Source organism: Denticeps clupeoides, chromosome 18, assembly GCF_900700375.1.
Source record: "Denticeps clupeoides chromosome 18, fDenClu1.1, whole genome shotgun sequence".
NCBI classification, from domain to species: Eukaryota; Metazoa; Chordata; class Actinopteri; order Clupeiformes; family Denticipitidae; genus Denticeps; species Denticeps clupeoides.
In genome coordinates this window covers 16867631-16878754 of record NC_041724.1, presented here as the reverse complement: position 1 = coordinate 16878754, position 11124 = coordinate 16867631, and the positions used below count along the sequence as shown (strand labels likewise).

The 11124-nt window shown below is 41.5% G+C and overlaps 1 protein-coding gene across 24 annotated transcripts in view; it reads right to left on the bottom strand.

Annotated features, from left to right (window-relative positions):
• The window catches only part of LOC114768633 (protocadherin gamma-A2-like), a 122787-nt gene that overhangs the window by 65475 nt on the left and 46188 nt on the right, over positions 1–11124 (bottom strand). Inside the window, exon 1 of one of the 24 annotated variants that reach the window (XM_028961052.1) lies at positions 6184–8889. The exons of 18 other annotated variants lie outside the window; for them this stretch is intronic. In XM_028961052.1, coding sequence (XP_028816885.1) covers positions 6184–8883 — 2700 coding nt within the window. In that variant the 5' untranslated portion in view covers positions 8884–8889. Of the gene's footprint in view, positions 1–1113; positions 3786–6183; positions 8890–11124 lie in introns of those variants that run through there. 5 more of the 24 variants (XM_028961021.1, XM_028961024.1, XM_028961056.1 and 2 more) reach the window with 5 other exon arrangements.

The following is an 11124-nucleotide window of genomic DNA, read 5'->3' as shown; positions in this document are numbered from 1 at the left end:
CCGGGCCAGGTTTTAGTGATGTTCCGTGTTCTGTTCTCCTGCCTGTTTCCCTGAAGTCGTGCACTTGCGTCCTTCCTGTCTGCGACGCCTTGACACAAGTCTGAGTGGGAACACTGGTGTGTTAAGTGCTGTGTACTATCTCGGCTGTGCCCGCGGGAGTGTAGTGTGATTCATTGTAAGAGTGATATTTACATTTACATTTACATTTACGGCATTTATCAGACGCCCTTATCCAGAGCGACTTACAATCAGTAGTTACAGGGACAGTCCCCCTGGAGCAACTTAGGGTTAAGTGTCTTGCTCAGGGACACAATGGTAGTAAGTGGGATTTGAACCTGGGTCTTCAGGTTCATAGGCGAGTGTGTTACCCACTAGGCTACTACCACCCTATTATATCCTTCCCTTTTCCTGTGTCCCCATTTTCCAAAAATGATTCCTACAGGTTATTATTTTTTCTTTGTCCATTGCCATTGTATAAAGAAAAGTGTCTTGGTGTAACCCATCAGCACGTGGGTCTGATCACTTTGTGGACAGCAGCAGACTTTCTGACTTTTATAAAAGGCAAGCAAACCCCATTTGGAAATAATTTTTCATCATAGTGATACACAGTTTAACAGAGCACAAAGTGCACACAACAATTTTGAGCCAAGAGTTTACTGTATGGGCATGATTCCTTGCTCAAATTTACCCCAGTGACCCTGATGATTTAAAAAAATTCAACTTACAACCATCCAGTTACAAATCAACATCCTTAGCCATTAGGCCACCATTGCACCAAGTCAGGAAAGAGAGCAAACAGAATGCGGCAGAATTTAGACACACTTAGGAAGTTCACAGCAGTCAGATCGACCAAAGAGCAGTGGTGGAGACTCATCCTGGAGTAAACACCTTGTTGATTAATGCATCTCTACTACCAGGTAAATATCCTAAACATGACTCTGTCTTACAATAAATCTATCTTCAGTTTTGCTGCATGTCAAAGTAAAGATGCAGACTGTCACAACACCTGGACACAGTGCATAAGAAATCCTTAACAACATAAATATTTTAATATACTTAAAATATCAAACACAACAACGTGTTGACATAAAAAGCAAGAAATTGCCTCCTCACCTGATCTTCAGGTTCTTCATGTATCAGTCTCTCTCCATGTACATGTGGAAGAGTCTGAGCTCCACTAGAATCCAGGGTCATGAAACTTTGACTAGACGGTTTTAAAAAGTTCAGGTCGCTCTTTCTGGAGTCGGTTGTTCTACACACATCATAATTATAAGTGTGCTGTAGAGTAGCGGTGCCTCCTACATCTGCATAAAGAGGTGGATAATACGGAATAACAGGAAGATTCGCTCCAGATTTATAAAACAAGCGCTCACGTCTCCATCTGTAACACTTCACTGATATTATGGCTATGAGGGACATGATGAAGAGAAATGAAACTGCAGCCAAGGCAAAGATGAGGTAAAAAGTCAAGTCTTCATTGTGCAGCTTGTCTTGTGTGAAGTCAGTGAGATCAGAAAGCAGCTCAGGGAAGCCATCTGCAACGGCCACGTTAACAGTGACAGTAGCCGAGCGAGGGGACTGTCCATTGTCCTCCACAACAACAGTAAGTTTCTGTTTGACTGTGTCTTTATCAGTGACTTGTCGAATTGTTCTGATCTCTCCATTCTGCGCCCCCACTTCAAACAGCGCCCTGTCTGTCACTTTCAGCAGTTTATATGAGAGCCAGGCGTTCTGTCCAGAGTCCACGTCAACAGCCACCACTTTAGTGACCAGATAGCCCACATCTGCTGAACGTGGCACCATTTCAGCCACTGGAGAGCCACCAGTCTGCACTGGGTACAGGATCTGAGGCGCGTTATCGTTCTGGTCCTGGATTATTATTCTAATGGTCACATTGCTGCTTAATGGTGGGGAGCCTCCATCTTGCGCTCTAACACAAAACCTAAACTCCTTTATCTGCTCATAGTCAAAAGAGCGCACAGCCTGGACAACTCCACTATCAGCCATAACAGAAACGTATGATGAGACCGATACTCCATTTACAGAAGAGTCTTCCAGCAGGTATGAAACACGCGCATTCTGGTTCTGATCTGCATCTCTAGCATTTATTCTGAATATGGACAGACCAGGAGTATTGTTTTCTAGCACTGAAGCTTCATATGAACTCCTCTCAAAAACAGGAGCATTATCATTAACATCTGTTATCTGTATAGGGATAGTGATGCTGCTGGAGAGTGACGGAACTCCCTCATCAGCACATTTAATACTGATGTTGTACTCAGAATCTCTTTCCCTGTCTAAATTAAGATCTGTTACCAAACTGAAGAAGTTAATAGATGTTGATTTTAAAGTAAAGGGCAAATTCTCATTTAATGTACAATAAACCTTTCCATTTTCTCCTGAATCTGGATCCTGAACATTTATCATTGTTATAACTGTACCAGGTTCAGAATCTTCAGAAATTATATTTAACTTTAACATAATATTAATAACTGGAATATTATCATTTGTATCAATGACATCAACTTCAATGTTGCAAGAATCAGTCAGTCCACCTTCATCAATTGCTTGTACATGTATTTGGAAATTATGAGATTTTTCGTAATCAATGTTTCCAGCTATTTGAAGTTGGCCGTCATTTTTGTCGATATGAAACAACTGGGTAATCGTGTCTGCAGTATTTTTTATAGAATATGAAATTTTACTATTAGATCCCTCGTCAGCATCATTAGCACTGACTTTAATTACTGCTGTACCTATTGCTGTATTCTCGGTGATTGAAGCCTTGTAAACCTTTTGCGTAAAAACCGGCGCATTGTCGTTTACATCCAGCACAGTTACGTGTATTTGCGCGGTTCCCGTTAACTGAGGATCACCTCCATCCAGAGCTGTTAACACCAAAGTCATCTGCTCTTTATTCTCTCTGTCTAAAGGTTTTTGTAGGACCATTTCAACCATCTTCCTACCATCAGCCCGTTGTTTTAATTTAAGAGTGAAATGGTCAGTAGGATGTAGCGAGTAGCTCTGAAGACCGTTCATCCCAACATCCGGGTCTTCTGCGGTTTCCAGAACAAACATCGCACCCGGAACAGCGGACTCACTAATTTTAAATTTCATCTCAAGCGTTCGAAAAGAAGGTGGATTATCATTAATATCCGTCACCTCCACTGTTACACTGTAAATTTCCACAGGATTTTCCAGAATGATCTGAAAATGGAGCGCGCAGGGCGTCGTCTGACCGCATAAAGCCTCGCGATCTATCTTCTCTTTGATTAACAGGAGACCTCTGTCTCGATTCAGCTCGATGTGTTCAGCGCTGTCTGTGGTGTAGATTCGAGCTTTTCCCGATTTCAGCCTTTTTATCTCTAATCCCAGGTCCTGCGCTATGTTCCCAACTACAGAACCCCTCGGCATCTCCTCGGGAACAGAATAAGTGACCTGCGCGCGCACTGAACTGAAGGAGACGAGCGAGAAAAACAGGACCAGTACTTGCCGCGCCATTGTTCTACCCGACATTATCCACTGCAGCAGGAAACAAGGCGCCAACAAATATCCCCGTAATAAAAGCTGATCTTCACTCAGTGCTGGAGTCCATGGAAAAAATAGTCCCTCAGTCTGGATCCTTGAAGTACAAGGCGATAGTCGAGATGTCTTTGTTAAAAATCCTCCATGTCCGCGACGTTCCGCAGCGCGGCTGTTTCTGTCTTTAATATGTGGAGATAAGAGGGGAGGTCCTGCTGGAAATTTATTCTGCAAAACTGCAACCTGCTGATCAACAGCGGCACTCTGAGTCCATTCAGCTAAATTACACATTCCGTTTGAACCTAAATAATGATTTATAACATTAATTCATGTGTAGTATATTTCACACCAGTGAATGTATCTCAAGATTGCCAATGAATGTAAAATCATATTTCCAGTTTAAACAGCTTTAAAGAGGTCTTAACTAATATGTTCTGTTGAAAGTTTTTACCGAGCTTTTCTACAGACCAATAACAGCAGCTTCTATAACCTTCTCATGTAGGCAGAACAATGTGTTTCAGCACCATGGTCAGTGCACTGAGTATTTGTTGTTGTGTTGTTTCCTTTCAACATTTAAAATTCATTGTGGTATTTAGACAGAAATCATTACAAAAGCACAAAAAACTTCCAAAAACAGTTTTAGTAAAGAAATGATAATTAATTATCCGCTACAATTGCATTATTATTTGATATTCACTTTGCATAAAACCCTTTCGAATACTATCTGATGCTTGTATTCTACAATTTGCACTACAGCATTTCTCAAATACAGCCAGTATAAAGAGAGGTAGTTTGTTGTTTTCTTTTGGATGTTTTATACATTTGTCATCCATAGTCCACAATTCAGTGTTTTGATGAATCAATTACGCAATTTACAGATCACAATGTGAAATTTACATAAAAAATTAGACTCAGACTTCATTAATAACTATGTGATGGCTAATTTATAGATGTCAAAATGGAAGGTCTCTTGCATTATTGCAATAAGAGTGACATAGAGAGCATTGAATCAGAATCAGAAAACTTTATTAATAAATAATAAAAAACGAAATGTTTTTCCATCATTGACATTTCATTTTCATTCAAAATGGTGCGAGATACTAAGTTAGACTGACGCAAGACGTTGTAGTAGCCTAGTGGGTAACACATTCGCCTATGAACCAGAAGACCCAGGTTCAAATGCCACTTACTGCCATTGTGTCCCTGAGAAAGACACTTAAGGGGGACAGTCCCTGTAAATACTTATTGTAAGTCGCTCTGGATAAGGGTGTCTGATAAATGCTGTCTTGTGTGTATGTATGTCAAAACGTTGGAAGGCAAGACGGTTAGGTGTACAAATTCGGAAAAGTTGATTTTTGGACTAGAATAATAAACGTGTTCCGAAAACGTTTTGGGGAATTGGGCGCGACTCGTAGACCCCACCGAGGCAAGCAATATGTCAAACCGTGCACGGAAAGTGTCCGGAATTGCTGTTGCAGTTCAGGACAAGCGACGCTGTGATGAGGTGCTTTGGGTTGCCAATAGGGTGGCCCGGATTGAGCGTGAGGTGGCCATAGCCACGCCCAGCCACCCCCTGCTCCACCTCTGACTGGAGCGCTGAGAGCAGGCCACGCCCCCTCTTAATTCCCCGAATCTGACTCCTTCACTATAAATGGTTGCCTGCATCAGTGTTCCGCGATCCGGTATTTAGCACTGAATAAGAAGCGCGCTGAGACGCTGTTTGCACACCATCGCTTGTGTTTAATTAAAAGTTTAGTCAAGTTGTCAAGATCCGAACGTTACCTGGCATTCCGGGCCAGGTTTTCCTGATGTTCCGTGTTCTGTTCTCCTGCCTGTTTCCCTGAAGTCATGCACTTGCGTCCTTCCTGTCTGCGACGCCTTGACACAAGTCTGAGTGGGAACACTGGTGTGTTAAGTGCTGTGTACTATCTCGGCTGTGCCTGCGGGAGTGTAGTGTGTGTCTATTGTAAGAGTGATATCTCTGTCCATTTTTCTTTCTTTTTTCTTTGTCCATTGCCATTGTATAAAATAAAGTGTCTTGGTGTAACACATCTGCACGTGGGTCTGATCACTTTGTGGACAGCAGCAGACTTTCTGACTTTTATAAAAGGTAAGCAAACCCCATTTGGAAATAATTTTTCGTCATAGTGATGCATAGTTTAACAGAGCACAAAGTGCACACAACAATTTTGAGCCAAGAGCTTAATGTATGGGCATGATTCCTTGCTCAGTGTTCCACCAGTGACCTTGATGATTAAATAAAATCAACTTACAACCATACGGTTACAAAATAAAAATCCCTAGCCATTAGGCCACCATTGCACCAAGTCAGGAGAGAGAGTAAACAGAATGTGCCAGAATTGAGACACATTTAGAAAGTTCACAGCAGTCAGATCAACCAAAGAGCATCGGTGGAGACTCATCCTGGAGTAAACACCTTGTTGATTAATGCATCTCTACTACCAGGTAAATATCCTAAACATAACTCTGTCTTAAAATAAATCTATCTTCAGTTTTGCTGCATGTCAAAATAAAGATAGAGACTGTCACAACACCTGGACACAGTGCATAAAAATCCTTAACAACATAAATATTTTAATATACTTAAGATATCAAACACAACAACGTGTTGACATAAAAAGCAAGAAATTGCCTCCTCACCTGAACTTCAGGTTCTTCATGTGTCAGTCTCTCTCCATGTACATGTGGAAGAGTCTGAGCTCCACTAGAATCCAGGGTCATGAAACTTTGGCTAGATGGTTTTAAAAAGTTCATGTCGCTCTTTCTGGAGTCGGTTGTTCTACACACATCATAATTATATGTGTGCTGTAGAGTAGCGGTGCCTCCTACATCTGCATAAAGAGGTGGATAATACGGAATAACAGGAAGATTCACTCCAGATTTATAAAACAAGCGCTCACGTCTCCATCTGTAACACTTCACTGATATTATGGCTATGAGGGACATGATGAAGAGAAATGAAACTGCAGCCAAGGCCAAGATGAGGTAAAAAGTCAAGTCTTCATTGTGCAGCTTGTCTTGTGTGAAGTCAGTGAGATCAGAAAGCAGCTCAGGGAAGCCGTCTGCAACGGCCACATTAACAGTGACAGTAGCCGAGCGAGGGGACTGTCCATTGTCCTCCACAACAACAGTAAGTTTCTGTTTGACTGCATCTTTATCAGTGACTTGTCGAATTGTTCTGATCTCTCCATTCTGTGCCCCCACTTCAAACAGCGCCCTGTCTGACGCTTTCAGCAGTTTATATGAGAGCCAGGCGTTCTGTCCAGAGTCCACGTCAACAGCCACCACTTTAGTGACCAGATAGCCCACATCTGCTGAACGTGGCACCATTTCAGCCACTGGAGAGCCACCAGTCTGCACTGGGTACAGGATCTGAGGTGCGTTATCGTTCTGGTCCTGGATTATTATTCTAACAGTCACATTGCTGCTTAATGGTGGGGAGCCTCCATCTTGCGCTCTAACACAAAACCTAAACTCCTTTAACTGCTCGTAGTCAAAAGAGCGCACAGCCTGGACGACTCCACTATCAGCCATAACAGAAACGTATGATGAGACAGATACTCCATTTACAGAAGAGTCTTCCAGCAGGTATGAAACACGCGCATTCTGGTTCTGATCTGCATCTCTAGCATTTATTCTGAATATAGACAGACCAGGAGTATTGTTTTCTAGCACTGAAGCGTCATATGAGCTCTTTTCAAAAACAGGAGCATTATCATTAACATCTGTTATCTGTATAGGGATAGTGATGCTGCTGGAGAGTGACGGCACTCCCTCATCAGCACATTTAATACTGATGTTGTACTCAGAATCTCTTTCCCTGTCTAAATTAAGATCTGTCACCAAACTGAAGAAGTTATTAGATGTTGATTTTAAAGTAAAGGGCATATTCTCATTTAATGTACAGTAAACTTTTCCATTTTCTCCTGAATCTGGATCCTGAACATTTATCATTGTTATAACTGTACCAGGTTCAGAATCCTCAGAAATTATATTTAATTTTAACATAATATTAATAAGTGGAATATTGTCATTTGTATCAATGACATCAACTTCAATTTTGCATGTGTCAGTGAGACCTCCTTCATCAATTGCTTGTACATGTACTTGGAAATTATGAGATTTTTCATAATCAATGTTTCCAGTTATTTGAAGTTGGCCGTCATTTTTGTCGATATGAAACAACTGGGTAATTGTGTCTAGAGTCTTTTTTATAGAATATGATATTTTACTATTTGATCCCTCGTCAGCATCATTAGCACTGACTTTAATTACTGCTGTACCTATTGCTGTATTCTCGGTGATTGAAGTCTTGTAAACCTTTTGCGTAAAAACTGGCGCATTGTCGTTTACATCCAGCACAGTTACGTGTATTTGCGCGGATCCCGTTAACTGAGGATCACCTCCATCCAGAGCCGTTAACACCAAAGTCATCTGCTCTTTATTTTCTCTGTCTAAAGACTTCTGTAGCACCATTTCAACCATGTTGCTGCCATCAGCCTGTTTCTGTAGTTTAAGAGTAAAATGGTCAGTAGGATGTAGCGAGTAGCTCTGAAGACCGTTCATCCCAACATCCGGGTCTTCTGCTGTTTCCAGAGCAAATATTGCACCGGTAACAGCCGACTCACTAATTTTAAATTTCATCTCAAGCGTTCGAAAAGAAGGTGGATTATCATTCATATCCGTCACTTCCACTGTTACACTGTAAATTTCCACAGGATTTTCCAGAATGATCTGAAAATGGAGCGCGCAGGGCGTCGTCTGACCGCATAAAGCCTCGCGATCTATCTTCTCTTTGATTAACAGGAGACCTCTGTCTCGATTCAGCTCGATGTGTTCAGCGCTGTCTGTGGTGTAGATTCGAGCTTTTCCCGATTTCAGTCTTTTTATCTCTAATCCCAGGTCCTGCGCTATGTTCCCAACTACAGAACCCCTCGGCATCTCCTCGGGAACAGAATAAGTGACCTGCGCGCGCACTGAACTGAAGGAGACGAGCGAGAAAAACAGGACCAGTACTTGCCGCGCCATTGTTCTACCCGACATTATCCACTGCAGCAGGGAACAAGCCGCCAACAAATATCCCCGTAATAAAAGCTGATCTTCACTCAGTGCTAGAGTCCATGGAAGAAATAGTCCCTCAGTCTGGATCCTTGAAGTACAAGGCGATACTCGAGATGTCTTTGCTAAAAATCCTCCATGTCCGCGACGTTCCGCAACGCGGCTGTTTCTGTCTTTAATATGTGGAGATAAGAGGGGAGGTCCTGCTGCAAATTTATTCTGCAAAACTGCAACCTGCTGACCAACAGCGGCACTCTGAGTCCATTCAGCTAAATTACACATTTCTCTTGAACGTCAAAAATAATTTAGAATAATAATTCATTTGTAGTATATTTCACACCAGTGAATATATCTCAAGATTGTCAATGAATGTAAAATCATATTTCCAGTTTAAACAGCTTTAAAGAGGTCTTAACTAATATGTTCTGTTGAAAGTTTTTACCGAGCTTTTCTACAGACTAATCACAGCAGCTTCTATAACCTTCTAATTTAGGCAGAACAATGTGTTTCAGCACCATGGTCAGTGCACTGAGTATTTGTTCTTGTATTGTTGGCTTTCAACATTTAAAAATGATTGTGGTATTTAGACAGAAATCATTACAAAAGCACAAAAAACTTCCAAAAACAGTTTTAGTAAAGAAATGATAATTAATTTTCCGCTACAATTGCTTTACTATTTGATATTCACTTTGCATAAAATCCTTTCGAATACTATCTGATGCTTATGTTCTACAATTTGCACTACAGCATTTCTCAAATACAGCCAGTATAGAGAGGTCATTTGTTGTTTTCTTTTGGATGTTTTATACATTTGACATCCATAGTCTACAATTCAGTGTTTTGATGAATCAATTATACAATTTACAGATCACAATGTGACATTTACATCAAATAATTAGACTCAGACTTCATTAACAACTATGTGATGGCTAATTTATAGATGGCAAAACGGAAGGTCTCTTGCTTCATTGCAATATGAGTGACATAGAGAGCATTGAATCAGAATCAGAAATCTTTATTAATCCCGTAGGAAATTGCTTGTAGAGACAGATGACAAAGTGGAAGATAGGAATTGGTATCAGTATCAAGTTAAGTATCAAATATGATACAACCAAAAAACAGACTTGCAAATTATTTTCTTATTTTTTCCATTTGGTTAAAGGGCCTAAAAAAAGACTAAGGATAATAAAAACATAGAATAGTGTTTCTATTATTTCCTGGTTAATGAATTAAAGGGTTAAGCATCTAAACCACGCACCTCTGCAATATTTGGATCTCAGGTAGTGGTAGAAAAGATGAAATAAAAAAGATGCCACTTACTGCCATTGTGTCCCTGACAAAGACACTCAAGGGGGACTGTCCCTGTAAATACTGATTGTAAGTCCCTCTGGATAAGGGTGTCTGATAAATGCTGTCTTGTGTGTACGTATGTCAAAACGTTGGAAGGCAAGACGGTTAGGTGTACAAATTCGGAAAAAGTTGATTTTTGGACTAGAATAATAAACGCGTTCCGACAACGTTGTCAGGAATTGGGCACGACTCGTAGACCCCACCGAGGCAAGCAATATGTCAAACCGTGCGGAAAGTGTCCGGAAGTGCTGTTGCAGTTCAGGAATAGCGACGCTGTGATGTGGTGCTTTGGGTTGCCAATAGGGTGGTCCGAATTAAGCGTGAGGCGGCCATGGCCACGCACAGCCACCCCCAGCTCCACCTTTGACCGGAGCACTGATCGCAGGCCACGCCCCCTCATAATTCCCCGAATCTGACTCCCTCAATATAAATGGTTGCCTGCATTACTGTTTCGGCTTCCGATATTGAGCACTGAATAACAAGCGCGCTGAGACGCTGTTTGCGCGCCACCGCTCGTGTTTAAATAAAAGTTGTCATGATCCGAACGTTACCTGGCATTCCGGGCCAGGTTTTCCTGTTGTTCCATGTTCTGTTCCCTGCTTGTTTCCCTGGAGTCATGCATTTGCGTTCTTCCTGTCTGTATGCCGTGACACAAGTCTGAGTGGGAACACTGGTGTGTTAAGTGTTGGGTGTTATCTTTTCAGGTCTTCGTTGTGCTCTGGCTGTGTACCCCAGGAGATTGATATCCTTCCTTTTTCCTGTGTCCCCATTTCCCAAAATCCTTTTTTTTCCCTCTGTCCCCATTTCCCAAAATCTTTTTTTGTCCATTGCCTTTGATTAAAATAAAGTGTCTTGGTGTAACACATCTGTGCCTGGGTATGACCGCTTTTTTGGCTTTCTGTTCTTGTTTGCGTCGTGCCTTGTGACACAAGGTAATGCATAATTTTAATTTAATGTATTTTTCATGCATTTCCTATATGTAAGAAGTAAAGTCCAAAGCAGTTGCAGGTGGCAAGCAAATACCGTCCGAAAGTAATTTTTTGTCATAGTGATACACAGTTTAACACGGCACAAAATGCACACAACAATTTATTGAGCGCAGAGAGTACAGTTCCTGGGGACAGATCCTTCCTCAAGTTTACTGCCACACCTTGATGATTTGTGATTAGAATT